The 18,497-nt window shown below is 36.4% G+C and overlaps 1 protein-coding gene across 3 annotated transcripts in view; it reads left to right on the top strand.

Annotated features, from left to right (window-relative positions):
• The window catches only part of CNTN1 (contactin 1), a gene marked incomplete at both ends in the record, with an annotated part of 158,992 nt that overhangs the window by 20,030 nt on the left and 120,465 nt on the right, over nt 1–18,497 (top strand). For all 3 annotated transcript variants that reach the window (XM_081248140.1, XM_081248139.1, XM_081248141.1), the window contains 6 exons: nt 2,881–3,087; nt 6,362–6,461; nt 6,615–6,796; nt 9,999–10,123; nt 10,783–10,900; nt 14,847–14,997. In XM_081248140.1, coding sequence (XP_081104266.1) covers nt 2,881–3,087; nt 6,362–6,461; nt 6,615–6,796; nt 9,999–10,123; nt 10,783–10,900; nt 14,847–14,997 — 883 coding nt within the window. The remainder of the gene's footprint in view (nt 1–2,880; nt 3,088–6,361; nt 6,462–6,614; nt 6,797–9,998; nt 10,124–10,782; nt 10,901–14,846; nt 14,998–18,497) is intronic.

Here is an 18,497-nt window from a genome sequence, read left to right as displayed (position 1 = left end):
AACTAGTCAAATGCACTATAATTGGCCAAAACAAATGCCCCTGTAATATGGTCCAGACTCTCTTGAGGCAAAGGAAAAAATATCCCAGACATCTATCAATAAAAGTAATGAAACAGGTGCTTGTACTTATTATTTTTTTAAAAAAGTTATTTTATAATAATTTAGTTTTTAATCCAGACAGCAGGGCTATGAAGAAAGCAGGTGTTGGCTTCTTCAGAGATGGTTAATTTTACCATCTGCATGGGGCAGGGGAAGACAGATAGATAATCGATTGAGTCCCTGTGAGAACTTGATCAGAGTTTGGCTCTTGATTGCCTAAATTCAGTCTCATTCTTAAGTCCGAGCAGCAGGGCAGCTACCACACCAATCGTGGAACCGTTTTGGTAGTTCTGGGGTGGAAATGGAAGTTGGAAGATATGTTCTGCCTCCCTACTGCTCTATATCCCTGGGGAAGTCAACCAGCTAAAGCTCTGTGTCCCTGTTTTAAAATGGCAATAGCAATTCCTACCTTTATTTTAATGAGAAATGATAGCTTCCAACATATTGCAATTATTCTTTAGTCCAAGTAGATGGCTTACCAGTAGGCAAAAATTCGTTAAATAAATTTAGATTAACTGTTAATATTACAAGTCCAATAAGGGCAAAGACCAAATCTGTCTTGTTTAGTGGCATATAGAAGATAACTCAGTAAACCTGAGAATCCACATTGGGCATTAAATCAGCCAGACCAGTTGCTCTGTAGTCCAAGACTTATGTTTCTATCAACATCATGGAAATAACTTCTCTGACCTAGCATTTTTCCCTTGAAGATTCAAATAGTAAAACATATCCCATTCCTCTTTTCTAATGAGTGGTAAAGAGAAAACGTTCTTAAAATTTACAGAAACTGAATAATACAGTAACTAAAATAGACTGACCAAAGTCATATTTAGTCTAGAATTAAAATACAGTTCTCCATATTCACATAACTATGGAGTACTCAGACTATTCTGAATGCATTTTGTGTGTGGTATCTTGAAATCATTGTATAGTTAAGGAAATCCTTCTTCTGTAAGGAAATCTATACTTTCCTGACTCTTTCTGACTTTTTGGAATTTAATTTTGTGCAGAAATCATTACAAAACTATTAATTTTCTTTTTAAGTGAGAATACAAAAATTTATTTCAAAATTAGACAGGTTTACAGTTGTTAAAATATTCTATAAATATTATTTTGGATCAAAGATTACATGGAATTATTTGTTGCCCAATTCCAAGAACCTGATTTCAGCAAATTAAGCAGCCCCCAAAGTTTCTTCTTATTTTGTTTCTCCTGTGATTTTTACCTGACCTTAAATGAGCATAAGAATAACAGTTAAGATAATAAAATCATTCACAGATATAAATGCCTAGAAAGATGTATACTAACAATGATAACTCTGAGTTGGAGAATTATGGTGGTTTAATTTTCTTTCTCTTTTTAACTTTATCTGTATTTCCTATTTTTTTAATAAAAATAAACTTCTATAATTAAAAAGTTCAGATAAAAAAATAATCATCTTCATTCACTTTTATAATATTGTATATTGCTGGAGAAAATTACATAGCTAATCTAAATGGAATCCCCTGGATTATTATTCTCAAGCATGCTTGATGTATATAGTGTGCAATTCTTACAGTTTTTCCTATCCAGCTCTCTTTTACACTCCCATTAGCAGCTTCACCAATCACCTTGAGTTCCCTAAAGCAAAAGGGTATTATGTCACAATTATTTCATTTTTAAAAGATCATGACTTTCCACCATCTTACATCTAAAATCCTTTCTAACTTGAACTAAGAGATCCCCTCTTTTTCTGAGGTGATATTCCTGGTGGCAGTTGTCTTCACATGGTTATGATGTTTTAAAGGGAATCAGAATTTTGTGACTGAGAAATATGTATTGCCCAGAGTTCCCTCTTGCACATCACTGCTGCACATGACTACTGGGGGGGGGGGTCATTCCTCAAAGCTGGAAGGGGAGATAGAAATAGAAAACTGCATGAAAAGCAGCAATTTAATGAGGAAATTCAACTTTTGGCCTAGCCAGTCAGTATGTTTAGCCAAAGGAATTTCCTACACTTAAAAGTTACCATATGATCTGCTTCCTAATAGTTAAGAAAACAAGTAGGATGCCTTCCTCTGTTTCTGTAGTTTTCACTTTTTAATGTGGTCAGAATAGGCTATGTAAACTCATTCTTAAATCAATCATTTAAAATAGGAGTATAAAAATAAAAAGATATAGAGCCACGGTATATTGATTTTATTTTATTTTAATTAATTAATTTATTTTTTGCGGTATGCGGGCCTCTCTCTGTTGTGACCCTTCCCGTTGCGGAGCACAGCCTCTGGACGCACAGGCTCAGCGGCCATGGCTCACAGGCCCAGCTGCTCCGCTGCATGTGGGATCTTCCCGGACTGGGGCACGAACCCGTGTCCCCTGCATCGGCAGGCGGACTCTCAACCACTACGCCACCAGGGAAGTCCGATTTTATCTTTTAAATGTAGTAGGGAAGATGGAATTTGGAATTATTAGACCTGGATTCAGAATCCTAATTCTTCTTAGCCATGAAATTCTAAGCAAGTCATTTAACCTCTCTGAGTTTCATTTTGCCCATCAATGAAATTAAAAAAAATATATTAGTAATCCATAAATAATTGAGAGAGATATAGATATAATTGCTTAGCATCACTTTATACTCACTCAAACTACAGTAGCTTTTAGAAAATCTTCAGTTTATCTTGGCCTATTTCCAACTTCTTGGCTCTACAGAAGCCTAGATTAGATTATGTACTTATTACTAAGAAGCAAAATCTTTGCTTTTGGAGAGGAGCTTAATACTTAGTCAACAATATTTTCTTCTAGATGATCTTAGCTACCGCTGGCTTCTAAATGAATTTCCTGTATTTATCACAATGGATAAACGAAGATTTGTGTCTCAGACAAATGGCAATCTCTACATTGCTAATGTTGAGGCATCAGACAAAGGGAATTATTCCTGCTTTGTATCCAGTCCCTCTATTACAAAGAGTGTGTTCAGCAAATTTATCCCACTCATTCCACTACCTGAACGTAAGTATCATATTTGTTCCTCTGTTTTTGCAAGTTTGTCTGCTTATGGCATACTTACAATAATGAAAAGAGATATCCAGTGGGGAGAACAGCTGACTGCTCTGTCGGAGCAAACAGAGGACATGTACTTTGTAAGCCGTGCCCTTCCTTAGTTTTTCCCATAGAGAAGATTTACATCATAAAAGTGTCCTAAGGTGGTTGAGTTTGGACTGGTTGCCTCTAGCTCAGGGAATGCATAGAGAACCAATCAATTCATTAGCAAAATACCAGTATATCATTTACAATGGGAATCACCAGCAACTGCTTTCTGTTTCATGTCCAATCCTACTTCTTAGTAAATTCATGAAAGAGAATGAATGATTAGATCAAAACAAACTATAGTGATTACAGAATTGGGGGGTGGGGGGAAGAAGGCAATTGGATTATTTTGGTATTTTTAAGGAACTATTTACATGAAGCAAATAAGTATATAAATTGCCTTTCTACTGTAAGTAGTGTAGGATATGACTACCGTGACAACATATTTGATGACCACTAACATTCTTGACTGGCCTTTTCTCAGGCTTCAATTGAATGAACTGCATTCCATTTTTTAATGTACCACTTCCTGAGAAAATCAGATCACAATATGTTTTCTTACTTCACATTATCTTTACCTCAGTCCTGCTGCTACACTCATATCACTGAGTTCAATCTTCTGAGGAAATACTGGTACTGTTGTTGGCAGACTTAGGTTTGGTTCCTACCACTACCCCTAAGTTGTATATAACAATGGGGAAAAGTCCATCATACCACAAAGATTCTATTTTTATTATTCTTCTCAAGATAGCAGTCACATGGTTAGAATTCAATAAATATCTTCTGATTTTCTGGCTTTTTATCCACTCCCAAATCTTAGGAGATACTCTCACCACTACTTCACAGAGTGAAAAGAAGCCATCATGTAAAAATTTCCCTAATTTGCTTCCCTATGCTTCCCTCGAAATTCAGTGCTTCTTTCTTTCTCAGTGGAAGAAGTTTTCTCCTGCTGCTCAGGCTGCTTCCTCAAGTTGCCCTAGTTCACAGTCCATTTGATTCATTTAAGGACATCACTACATCACTCTTTCCTTTCTTTTCTGAATCTTCAAACTCTCCTCCATTCCTTTCCCTCTGCGTATTATTTTGTATTCAATGAGTAAGTGAAACCACTTCTTATTTGTTAAATCCAAAGGACATTTTCAGGCCTGATACTGTATGAATTTTCACACTTGCTGATCTCTCTGCCTCTCTTGAACCCTCCCTTCTTGTCCTATTTTTTCTGACTACTTCTGCCTCCGTTCATCTCCCACCTGCCTCGCTGACAAATTCTATGCAGTATCCTTCATCAGATCTTCCTCCTTCTAATATTTCTTTCTAATCTTTTTCCAAATATTCTCACTCATTTACACCTTTTTCGCTAGTAGCCCTATGTGATGACTCCAAATTTGCATCTCCAAAACTTTTCCCTATATTTAATCCTGAATTCTACCTACATCCTGGGCTTGACATACAGAAAGTTCCCAAGGATGTTAAGTTCGAAATATTCCAAGTACATCGTTTATCTCCTCTCTAAACCTCCTCTTCTGGTGTTCTTCATCTCATTTAACAATACTGTCATTTCTCATTTAGCAATAACTCGGGGGAGCATTTTTAATCATCAACTCCTCTCCACTGCCATCCTCAGGACAGTGAGAACAGCGGTTCCCATTTAGGACATAAGCACTTGGGAAGTTTGAGGAAAATGGGGAACCCAAAGATAGTGATTCAGCAGACCTAAGATGTGACCCATCCTAGACCCCTAGGATGTGATCTGTAGGTTCAACGAGCATCCCAGGTGATTCTGATGAATTGGATTTTTGATCTGTACCTTGAGAAAACATTGATCCAAGGGGCAGTCCTTTTGATTCTGCCTGTAAAATACAAATTGGATCTGCCCTTTCCTTTCTGTTCCCACTGCAACTGTGCCCTCGTTTAGTCCCTCATCTATTTTTCTGAATTTATGCAACACACTTCCTTAGACCTCTGACTCTCTGCTATTTTTCTTCTCCATATTCCTTCCTCTAAAACTGACAACAAGGTCTTCTACTTAAACCAAAATTAAGATTCATATTACTTCTTTTATCAAAACCTATTAGTAGTTAGCCATTGAGGAAATTAGCTTCAAACTCTTTAATATCACAGTTTCAAGTCTTCTATGTTGTAGGTTCAAGCTCATCTTCAACTACATATGCTTCAATATCATTTTGATTCCTAGACCTTTTATAATTCCCTGCACACTCCTGAAGTTGTGTCATAGTATGCTATTTCCTCAACTTGAACTGGTCTGGTTCAAATGCCCTCTTTGCTTGAAATTCCATTGCCCCCTATATACTTCCAACAATCCTCCTTGGCTGCCACTCTTTCAGAGCATTTACTTTTGTTTTGGCTTGTATTTCAGGTCTTTGTGTATCTATTTGTCTTTCTAGTGTTATACAGTGTAAAATACACACTCATGTTGTGATCCTAAACAGTGTATTTAGCCTTTCTGAGCCTATTTCTTCCACTGTAAGATAGAGGGAATTACATCCTTCAATACCGACATGCTAAATAAATGTTGTCATTGGTGAACACGGTGATGTTTAAATAAACAATTTTCTTCTTTCTTTCTCTCCTTCCCTCTTTTAAAATTGTTTCTCTTTGCCTTCATCTCCATGGAAACTCCTTTATTCTTTTCTTCCTCTTTCTTGCCTTGTCTCTTTCTTTTGCACTCTTCTCTCTTCTTTCTTCCCTTATCCCTCATTTCCTTTCTTTTCCTCTTTTTTCCTGATTCCCATAGCGTACCTGGCAGATCCAAGTTGTATTTTAGAGGCAGAATCAAAAGGAATGCCCCTTGGATCAATGTTTGCTCAAGGTACAGATCAAAAATCCAATTCATCAGAATCGCCTGGGATGCTCATTTTTTACCTCTTTTATGCTTGTTTTATACCTATTTGATGCTTCCTAAAGAATTGTTGAATTTTTTAGTGATTTGAGTCAAATTGGTTACATTGTTGTCAGAATGAGCCAATATGATTGAAAATGCTTAATAAAATTCATACTGTATGCATACTATGCATAAATAAACAAATCTATACATTGTGACATGATCAGATATTTTCCAGTAGTACAGAGTAAAGTCTTCCATACTGAAGCAATTCTAATCCTATAAAAACCACAATGTTAAACAAACGCTACTCTGCTTACTAATTAGTTGATATTTTTGTTTTTCTTAAATTAGGAACAACAAAACCATATCCTGCTGATATTGTAGTTCAGTTCAAGGACATATATGCATTGATGGGCCAAAATGTGACTTTAGAGTGTTTTGCACTTGGCAAGTAAGTATACTCACAGTTTTTATTAACATATATAGAAATACATTAAATTTTGTATTGTTAGGAAATAAATGTTGTAAATGTTTAGCTATAAACGTAGAGTAAATTGTCTTTTAAGCATTGTGGACCATTAGCTCTTACTTTCTCCTATTTAAGTCCTGTTCCTGACATCCGTTGGCGGAAGGTCCTAGAACCAATGCCAAGCACGGCTGAGATCAGCACCTCTGGAGCTGTCCTGAAGATCTTCAATATTCAGCTAGAAGATGAAGGCACATATGAATGTGAGGCTGAGAACATTAGAGGAAAGGATAAACACCAGGCAAGAATTTATGTTCAAGGTAGAGATATTGTTTTAATTTTCCATACATATAATCAATACCTTATTGAAAGCCACTTTCGTACTTGAAAAACTAACATAAAATGATTAGTTTAAAAATAGTGATGTGCATTACATTATGCAAAAGGATAAAATATTCGTCTTTATGTCTAAGTCACAAATATGAGTATATAAGTTAAGAATTTAAGCCACTGGTATCATAGGAACACCAATGGATCAATAGTAGTGTTATTGATAATTTTCAGAAAATATAATTCATATAGTTTGTAGACTTTCTTCAAGCTCTCTTTTTTATTTGTACAAGAAACTATGCATTATGACTTAGTTTAATCCAGTGGTTCACAAACTTTAGCATGTTTTAAAATCATCTGGGGGGCTTATTAAAACACAAATTGCTGGTTCCCACCTTCAGAGTTTCTGAGTTAGAAGGTCTATTTGGGACCCAAGAATTTGTATTCCTAACAAATTCTTGGGAGATGTTGATGTTACTGGTTCAGGAGCCACACTTAGAGAACGACTGGTCTAAGGGAAATTTTTCTTTAATACAATTTTGTTGGCACAAGTGTTTGATTCTCACACATTAAAATAAGCTTATGTTTGGGAGGAGAGAATGTTGTTTCTCAGTCAATGCTTGAAACTTTTCAGGCTGAAATCATCCCTACAAATCCATTCACAAATCCACAATGTGAAGTTTGAAGGTCACATCTAAATAAGCAGCTAAGGCTTCAACAAGTGTATACTGAGTGTGTCCTCAGAGGCAGACACTATGATAGGAGCAAGGAGACTTAAAGGAAATATTCTGTCCTTGAGGAGTTCATACTCTAGTCATATCATACAAAACCCCCAAATTTATACAAGCATATACAGTCAAAGAAATATATACCCCCAATATATATAATTATAAAGAAAATAGCAAGAGTGCAATATGGAAAATTACATAAGATATTGATAAAGCATATGGCAAAGGGGTACCTTAGCCTCATCAAAAAGATGCATGATAGGAAAAACTGGAGATGATGCCTCAGCTGAACTGGGATACCAGAAGGCTGAAAGGGTACTGTGACAGGATCAAGACCAACCCCTACACCCATCCCTCAGACCCCAGGCCTCTGTCTATATCGGAATAAAGTGTCTCCGATGACCCAGGATATGCAGCCTCACCACCACCATCTCATAAAGTCCACTAAGATTAGGATCATTTTACCTTCACCCTGTGCATTTCATTTGCCTTAAGAAGCCCTTGGACCCTAGGACCTCCTTATGGCCTGCACTTTAATACCCACAGAGCTTTGCACATGTCCTACTCAGTCTCTATTTCCCCCCACATTCCCAACTTCTGAAGTCTTTATACTATGCTTCTAGAGCACATAGTCCATTATCAGAATCCCCTATAATCTCAACTTCTTCTTTGAACGTTCCCTTTATTCTCTTGCTCTAATTGAAACTTGGCCCTCCCTTAAAGACACTTTCCCCTGTAGACCACTCAAGCAGTGGCTGATTTTTCTTTCACAGCCTTATCCCCAGGAGTGACTGGCAGTACTGCCAGTACCTGCCCTCCCTGCTCTTCACTGCCATTGTTAGACTATCTTTCTTTTCCTTTAATCATCCAGTTTACAATCTTATGTCAGGTCACCGCCCCCCCCCCACCATTGCCCTAAGATTTTCACTATTGACAACTCTCACCAACTACAACTCTACTCCTGACTTCATTCTTGGTGACATAAAATCTTGTAGACTAGGGGCTTCCCTGGTGACACAGTGGTTTTGAGAGTCTGCCTGCCAATGCAGGGGACACGGGTTCGAGCCCTGGTCTGGGAGGATCCCACACGCCGTGGAGCACCTGGGCCCTTGAGCCACAACTACTGAGCCTGTGCATCTGGAGCCTGTGCTCTGCAACAAGAGAGGCCATGACAGTGAGAGGCCCGCACACCACAACTAGAGAAAGCCCTCACACAGAAACGAAGACCCAACACAGCCAAAAATAAATAAATTAATTAATTAAAAAAAAATTCATGTAGACTATAATAACTTTTCCAATAGTTTGCCCTCTCAGTTCCTTTGAACTCCTTTCCTCCAATGATCTTGTCCTACAACCTTCCTCAGCAACTCATTCCCACTGCCATGCTTCAGACCTTATTGTTACCAAGTTACAATCCCTTTACGATCTCAAGTTCAAGCATTTCACTCTGATCACCATCTTCAAACTCCAATACCCAGATTCCTACAATCCTTTGAATCTACCAGCAACTATAATCAGTTAATCTTACTCTGTTTTAACTTACTCTGACCTCCCCTAACCCTACCCATCTCTTTCCTAAATCTGGGTTCAATTATTATCATTCCCCTGCCCACCTGCTCAGCTCATTTTCCTCTCTTCACTTTGCCTTACTACCTTGGCAAAGGCTAATCCTGGAAAAATCTAGCTCTCTGCCTTAGTGCCAGAACCAAGGAACTTGAATATGACTTGAGATGAGCACTACCCAGCTGATTAGCCCATTTTGAAGGAAGCATCATTAACTTTAAATGGACCCTTACTGTTGCCTGGCAACTAGACTACATTTCTCCAGATTCACTTACTCTCTCACTCTCTTAGATGACCATTTCATGCCTTCGTGATTTCCTTCAAACCCACAGTACCTCCTCCTTTAACCTTCCTCTCAGCTAATAACTTGGCTTCCTTTTTCACAGAGAAAATGGTAGTAATTAGATTGGAGCTTTCACAAACTCCCACTCCACATCTACTGACACCTACTTCTCTACCCTTATCTCTTTATACTCTAAATTCAGCTGCTCTCTGAGGTCAACATCTCCACTTGTACCCTAGACTCTACCCCTCTTACATAATAAATTAACACATAATTCTTTAAAACCATATATGTCATTTTGAAAGATTTACATTATAAGAAAAAGATAAATTATTTTAGTGCTATTCGTGAATTAGCTTTCCAGCAAAACATGGTTCACAAATGGAAAAACAATTATGAATTGAATTACAGTTACTTAGTGCTGTAATAATGTAGGATAAAGTTTACCTGCTGACCTGTAGAAATACAATTTCACTGACTCTATTATTGATTTTAAGACACACAGAGTATTTGATATATCTTCCAGAGGAAGATCAACTAAGTGTAATATTTGTCCTCTTGAGATGATGATGAATGTTTACTTGCATTTGACAATTTTCAATGTTCGTTACTTTTTAGCATTTCCTGAGTGGGTAGAACACATCAATGACACAGAGGTGGATATAGGCAGTGATCTCTACTGGCCTTGTGTGGCCACAGGGAAGCCCATCCCTACCATCCGATGGCTAAAGAATGGATATTCGGTATGTATGTTCAAGTGCTTTGCAGTTCTTGAGCCTATGTTCAGGTAACATTTCTGGGTGATCCTGGGATAAAGTTAGCAGGAATGTCAATAGATTAAGGGCATCTAGCCCCTGAAATATAAAAGTCTCCTTTAAAAGAAAAAAACAGAAAGTGAACATAAAATGTCTTTTTTCAGCTTAAACAATTTTCTGTAATCTTATGTCTACCTTCTCTCTCTCTCTCCTTATTGTTTCCTTTGTTCCACTTTTCACCCTCTTCCTATGCGTCCATCTCTACTACCTGATATTGTCCTCTTTTTCTTGCCACTGTTTCCCTGACCCCACAGAAACAGAGGTAAGAATGAAGGTCCTACCTTTAGCCCTGGGGACAAGTAGCAGCAGTGGGATCCTTCTCTACCTTCCCACTGTAATCTCCCAGCTGGGCCAAGAGGGAAAAAGGTGGACTCTCTGCTCTATAGAATGAATAGAACAAGAGCCACTGGGCATGGTAAGTGGGTTTTACTTCCCCATACCATGAAAACCCCACTCCACTAGACTTAGTTAACAGTGGGGGCAAAAATAATGTACCTAAATGGAAAGACAACCAAGCCCAAACCCAGATGAAACCATTTCTATTAAAGTCTATCAAGAAAATGTGTTTCACTTTGTGTTCTTTCCAGTATCATAGAGGGGAGTTGAGACTGTATGACGTGACCTTTGAAAATGCTGGCATGTATCAGTGCATAGCTGAAAATACACATGGAGCCATTTATGCAAACGCGGAGTTGAAGATCTTGGGTCAGTATTATTTCTGGTTTCTGTTAACAATCAGCAAGAAAGCAACACGTTAAAATGATCCTGCATTATATACAGATTATATTTAATTTCACATTACTTTCTTGAATTAGAAGTTAAACATTTCTAGAATGTGGTTTGGAATAGAATGATATTATTATTTTCCTTTCATTAAAGAACTGTAAATAAATTGGGGGCAACATGGAGTATAAAGGTTTTTAAGATTTTTTTAATGGTAAAGCAAACTTTACACGTGCCAATTTTTATGTCTTGTTCTCTCCTATGTTTGGGCAGCTAAACACTGCCAGGACGTCACATAGTGAAGATTGATGCTTCCACAATGCCTGTGAGCCAGCCTCAGTTGAGTGTTTAGCACTTGGTAGCTTTATCAGTCCCTGGGTCCCTGGGTTAAAATTGCTATTGAAAACCTTCAAGACATTCCTCAAGCCCCTTACCCCACCCTCACTCCTACTTTCATATTACTTTCTTACTTCTCCATGAAAATTGAAAACCATTGAAATAAAATATTTCAACTTCCCATCCCTCTTCAAGACTATCTGAATCTTTACTACACTTGTCCTTTTGATACTCTTTATCCACAGGACGATGTACCTTGTCCCAAAATAATCCCTTTATATCTGCCCTCAACAGACATCCCTTCTTCGTGTGTGTGTGTGTGTGTGTGTGTGAGTGTGTGTGCATAACTCTCAAGCTGCCTCTCTTTCTGGTCATGCTTTCTTCTTGAATTCTCCTCCCTTTTGTCCTTAGTGATGCCATGCTCTGATACCTCCCAGATTATTTTGTCTTGCTAGCCTTCATTTTCCTTTTTACCCCTTCCCTGCTCAATTGGAAATCTTGCTCTCTTCTAGAGTTCCATTCCTCTGCTTGCATTCCATTTTCTTACTCATTCTTTCACGTATTTTATAATATCATTCCTCAATTATTATTATTTTTAATTTTTTTAAAAAAAACCTGGATAATATCTTCTTCTTTGCCCATTAGCTATCAATGACCCCTTAATTTATACCTCTGGCCCAGAATTTTGTCCTCAGCTTCAAGCTCACTATAAAAGCTTCTTGGTAGAAATGGTCATCTGGGTAACTTCACAGATATCCCAAACTCAGCATCTCTGAAACCGAATTCATTATTTCTCACTCATTCACATCATCTCCTCCTGAAATATTTAATGTTCTAAAGAATGACACAATCCACTACATACTTTCCCCCCATTACATCTATTAAATTTCTCATTTTTATCCCATAAATCTCTGAGATTTTTTACTTTCTTCTTATTTTCATTACAACTACTTTAATTAAAAGTATCATGTCCTCGGGCTTCCCTGGTGGCGCAGTGGTTGAGAGTCCGCCTGCCAATGCAGGGGACACGGGTTCATGCCCCAGTCTGGGAAGATCCCACATGCCGCGGAGCGGCTAGGCCCGTGAGCCATGGACGCTAAGCCTGCGCGTCCAGAGCCTGTGCTCTGCAACGGGAGAGGCCACAGCAGTGAGAGGCCTGCGTACCGTAAAAAAAAAAAAAAAAAAAAAAAGTATCATGTCCTTTTCATACTATCATGTCCTTTTCATACTATTTGAAGTGACTGTCACCAAGTTTAGTCATATTGTAAGTAATGAATCAGGTGGGCAGGATTTCTCTGCTAGAAATGATTACTGAAAAGATAGAACAATGACTCAGCGCAGCCTCTTTTATTCTTGAGACACCAAAGGGAAATTTTTTAAAACATTGGTATCACTACAAATTGAGTGACACTAAAAGAACATGAAAGACTGTGAGACAGTTATAAGAAAGTATTAAAGAAAGCTATCTTTAAAAAGATTTGAGGCCTTCTTGATTTTAACTTTTCCTGCCTCTTCTTATAATGCTGAGTATCATATTCCATTTCTTCCCCCTAAAGTCAAAATTCCTTGCTAATATATTTAATCTAGTTTCTTTGGGTATCAAGGAAACGTTTAGGCTTAGGCTTCATACCCTATCGCTTTGGTATGAAGTGCAATAAAATTATTTTGACTCTTAGAGAAGATATGAGGTGAATTTCAATTCCTTCCAAATGTAAATGCTTTTGTTTTCTGTTAAAATTTCTTGTTAATTGTTATATATTACAAGAGAAAATGAAAATTTAACAACTCAGACTGAAAGATCTTTCTGTCTTCAAACCTAAATCTTGAAATCATTAATCTATTAAGGTAGTAATTAAGCAAATTGATCATTTTGAGACTGAGACTAATTCCTGACCATCTTTATATTTGTTTCAATCTATTTTTGTTTATTACCTTTAGGAACAGTGTTTCTCTCTCTTCTTTCCTGAGTTATTTAGTTAATTCATTTAGTCATCCACTAAATGATTATTGAGTGCTTACTCTGCACCAGATACTAGTCTGTAATAGGCTCAATAAAGAACAAAAGAAAAAAATATATATATATACACATATATATGTATACATATGTATACATGAACATGGTCTAGATTCTGTCACTAGAAATTCAAATATTAGGTAAGCATGGGTCATTTAAATGACTGCACCAAATCAATGATTTTATTAAGACTGAACAGATTCAGAAAAAAGTCTTATTTTCTAGATAAATTTAGACTTTCTAAATATAATCCGATTAAAATTTCTCTCATATTTTATAAGCAATATGTCACCCACAATATTTATTGAGCCTATACAAAATACCACATGCTGTGTTAGGTGTACAACACAAGTTGGTTGTTCGCTTATTTATTTCCAATTATAAAAACTCAGACTAAAAGAACAATGGGATAACCTAAATCATTTTTATAAAAAGTGTGTTCCTCAGAGCTTGTTAGAAGTGCTGAATCTCAGGTCCACCCCAGATCTATTAAATAGCATTTTTACCAAGATCCTCAGATGATTATGATGCACAAATAAAATTTTAGAATCATGGGACTAGATGATGAAGGGTCAAGGCCTGCATAAAGATATACTTAGGCCTAGAAAAGCCCCCAGAAAGGACAGTTTTATAGATGATTGTGATGTGTGGAAATAAAAAGATGGAATCCCCCTGGAGTCTGCAAAATGACAAAGAGATTGAGAAATGAGTTAGATGTGCAGACACTAAAGAAAATTAGAGCATATCATCAAGAGAGTACCATTTTTGAGACTCTATAGCCTGTTTTCATAATTATTGATCTGTACTTTGAGGTAAGGAGGAGTTACAGGTGCATCACGTACTTCTCAATTAATTGAAAACATCATTCCCATAACTGTTCGTAGGTTGGTCCTGAAGGCAGTGGTCTCTCTGTTTATTAAGGCATCTCATAGTGTCTGCATGCAGTTGGTGCTCAATAAATGTTTGTATAATGAAGGAGGACTCACATTGTTTACTGAAAAAAGCATGCTTGCAAATCAGACAGATCTAGATTCAAATGTAAATCCCATCTGATATCTTACTGCCTGTGGCACCTTTGGCAAATTATATAATCTTAGTAGATATCAGTTCTTTCATCCGTAAGCTGGGGACAGTTCATTCAAAGTGTGACTGAGATTACTGATTATGAATATCTGTCAATATTAATAATTGCTCAATTTCCTCTATCCTTTCACTTAACTTCCCTTGCGCAACTTAGTCAAGACACTTGAATTAAGTATTACCTTCAAGGTAAATATGCATACAGCATTTGATTACAACTTAAATGTGTAATAATTAATTCAGTTATCACCAAGAATTGTACATTTAAAATGGGTAAATTTTTGATAAGTAAAATATACCTCAATAAAGTTTTAAATAAAAGAAAACAATTATTATTATTAGGCATGGAACGTCTGTTGGTCATTGCTGATAACATTTGGTGAGATTAATCTTTTCTATTGATTATTAATCAAAAAGGAATAAAAGATGCTATAGTATAGAAGAAACTTTTGTGTCTTTTTTAGCAAAAGAGACAAATAATGGTTTACTTTCTTTTAGCTTTGGCTCCAACTTTTGAAATGAATCCTATGAAGAAGAAGATCCTGGCTGCTAAAGGAGGAAGAGTTATAATTGAATGCAAACCTAAAGCTGCACCCAAACCAAAATTTTTATGGAGTAAAGGTACAGAATGGCTTGTCAATAGCAGCAGGTCAGTCCAGAAACTAGAAATCCAATTGCAACTCAGTACTTGGGAAAGTTTACTTTGTAGAGAACTTGTTTTCATATTCATAATGTAAATATTTTTTGTTCTAACTTTTCTCCCCAGAAGATATCACAGTTCTAAGGTAAACAGAAATACCCATCACTGTCAGTATCTATTATAAACAGAATTAAATTTTTAGACTTCTAGAGTTTATAAGGAATTTTAAAAATTGAGGCTCAGAGGTTTGTGACAAATTGCCCAAGGCCACAGAACTAATTAACAATGGGAAATAAAATAGGGTCTTTATAATTTTTCCCCTAACAAGGGCTTCTATAGCCATTCATATTTGATTTAATTTTGTGCAATTAGCCTATTAAATATTTCAGTAGGGAAATAAAAGGTGATTTTAAAGTACAAATCACCTCTTCCCTGTTCTGAAGTGAACAGGAACTTCTAATCTTCCTAACTATCTATGGAGAGAAGGAATGTTGGGAAATAGGATTGGGATGTGAAGGTTGGGGAGCAGCAAATATTTCAAGCAGGGAGCACAGCATGTGCAAAGGCCCTAAGGCAGAGAGCAGAGGATGTATAAGGAATGTAAGAACTAAAACCAACATGGCTGTCTTTAGAATAAAATGGAGAGCAGTTTTAAGGGATGACACATAGTAAGCCAGGTCATTAGTAACAACGTTTTCTGTGGCTTCATCTAAGAGCAATAGAAATCTGTCTAAAGGCTTAAATAAGGGAGGAAAAAAGTAGTTTTTGCCTTTAAAAAAATATTCTAGCAAAAGTATAAAAGATAAATCCTTATAGTAATCCAATAAAGAATGTAAGGTGGGTGTTATCTCTGTTTTGATGTATCTAAAGCCTAGAAAGGTTAAAGTGACCTTCTGAAAATGTATCAGTAATCTCCAAGCCAGAACTTGAACTTGTGCCATGCTGATATGGAATGAACACATGGCAACACAGTTCTCTTATTAGGATAATCACAAGTATGGTTGTGCATGAGACAAAGCTGTGGTTGGGGAGGGGTGTGCAAGGACAGTGGCTGCTTCCCTGAATACATTAAATTCTACAAGGTAATATGTCTGACTAAGGTTTATTAACACTTTAACAAAATGATACTAGAAGAATCAATGTTAAAGGAAAAGTCAATCTGTGCAATACGGGGTTGAAGCTTTAGCAGTCAGATAATGAGTGATGCAGACCATGATCATAAGTTACTTCCAATTTTAGGTATTCACTACTGCAACAGCCTCGAGCATAGCATTCCCTGTTGGCTGCACTATTAGCTCTCTCTCCTTAATGAAAAGAATCTTGCTCTGATTCTGATGAGGACTCATGCCATGGGCCTCTGCAACCACAAATTTCTCAGAACCATGCTTCATGGATTTGTTTTTCCTAAATACCAACATGTGTTCAAAAAAAAGAAAAGTCTAGCTCCTAAAATCTTATTATTTTAGTCCCGTCTTAATATTTTTAAAGTATTTGAATCAAATTGTATGACCTTTTGACGAAAGAGTCTATAAATCTACTTTTTGCTCACTATGTTAACCCATTAGTATCTCAGATTATTTAAGTATCTCTTTATTATAAATTTGGTACTTCATGTAAAAATAAGTTTGAATGTTATAAAATAGTATGTATTAAGAAAAGTTAAACTAATAATTACTTTTAGAGAAATATTTCTGTTGAAAATAATATTCAAGGAGTAACTGAATAACTGTCTTTGAGCATAACTATAATCTCATTCTGATTAATATAATTACCTAAAAACCGTTCCACATTACTAAGTTATCTCTGTGCCTGGTAAATGGTTTGTAAAATAGCATTTGCAGTATTTGCAATCAGGAAAGAGGAAACATAAATCTTGATAAGTTGTAATTAAGTTCTCAATTGTATGATTTTATTTAAGGTTAAAATGATATGCATTCTCCAACAGAATTTCTTTGTAGTTGTTCATTTATATCCAATGGACTGCTATCAACTCTAAAATGGTCTTTATCTGAGCCATTTATATGAGAGTCTCTCCAAGATTCTTTTCTACCCCAGAGTTGGTGTGCTTTAAATATTAACAAGTAAGATGGAGGTTATACTGGAATAAATTTGGCAACAATAAGTGACTACTTTATTAAAGACCAAATGGTTCCTGGCTTGTTTGACTGTTTATCTGTATGATCTAATCTGAAAATAAGGATAAGATTCTGATAATTTAACTACATTGACTTTAGAATATGGATCATTATTCAAAAACATCAAGTTCCCTAAATACTCTTACTGAAATTAATTTTCATGTCATGGACAAAGTACCTGAAAGTGTAGGTGAGCTGAACAACACAAGGTAGTATACCCTTTAAAGATGACAATGATCAATTGAGAGCTAATATATGTGAGAAAACTAAGAATATAATGTGGGTTTTAGAAAGATTAATTGTTGCTATTGTTGTTTCCATTGCAACTTGATGACAATTTTCATTGCTTTACCTACAAAATAATTAAATGGGCGGGGGTGGAAAATTGTCTAAGGACTTACACTAGAGCTTAGTGAGAAAAAATGAGACACATTAATGTTAGTACTGTGTTAATATGAATTCTGTGAGAAGCAGATGACAATGTGGGATTAACCATGCAAGAGATTTATTAATGGCAATGCCTAGGAAGGAAAACAGAGAAGACTCTTGGTGAAGGCTGAGACAGCCACCTGAGATTCAGGTCTGCTTCCAAATGAATGGGAAAGGGAAGGAAGGAAGAAAGGCTGGGTAGAAATGGACTGCAGTGCAGATCTAAGAGAGTGTGGTAAGACCACTGGAAAGCGTTCCAGCTAAAAATGCCCATCAGAAGAGCCTGATGTCTACCTGGAATATGCAGCCTTTAAATTCCTCCTGGACTCGGTCATTGGCTGAGAGCAACCTGTGGAAAGTGTTTTCTTGGCTCAAACACAGTGATGGATTTCTGAATGTAGCAGCTGGAGCTGAGGATCAGTTACACTCCTCACAGTTGGAGAACATAGAGGGACATTGGCATAGCTTCCACAATATCAAATAATTACTTTTATGTTTATGTTTATATTATGATACTACATTATTTCTTCAATAAGTAAAAAGTATTCTGAAGTGAGCTTAAGTTGAAACTGGAGAGTTAAAGACTAGCAAGGAAATTATGGAACATATTATTGGTGAAATTTTTGGTGTTTTCTTATATGGAGATTTTTATTAATAAGGTATGTATGTAGTAATTGTCCTTTATCAAGCTCTGCTCTTAAAATGGAATATATGGAGAATTGTTGGCCTGTGTTTGTACAAAGCTTCAGAGATAAATTAAGGTTTTGGAAATTATATATTTAAGGAAAGTAAAAATCAGATCTAAATAGACATTTCTCCAAAGCAGACATACAGATGGCCAACAGGCAAATGAAAAGATGTTCAGCATTGCTAATTATTAGAGAAATGCAAATCAAAACTACAATGAGGTACCACTTACACTGATCAGAATGGCCATCATTAAAA

The sequence above is a fragment of the Mesoplodon bidens genome (genome assembly GCF_964165515.1).
Source record: "Mesoplodon bidens genome assembly, chromosome: 11".
Taxonomy (NCBI): domain Eukaryota; kingdom Metazoa; phylum Chordata; class Mammalia; order Artiodactyla; family Ziphiidae; genus Mesoplodon; species Mesoplodon bidens.
Note: the sequence above shows the minus strand (reverse complement) of the source record. Positions and strands in the feature narration are given on the sequence as shown.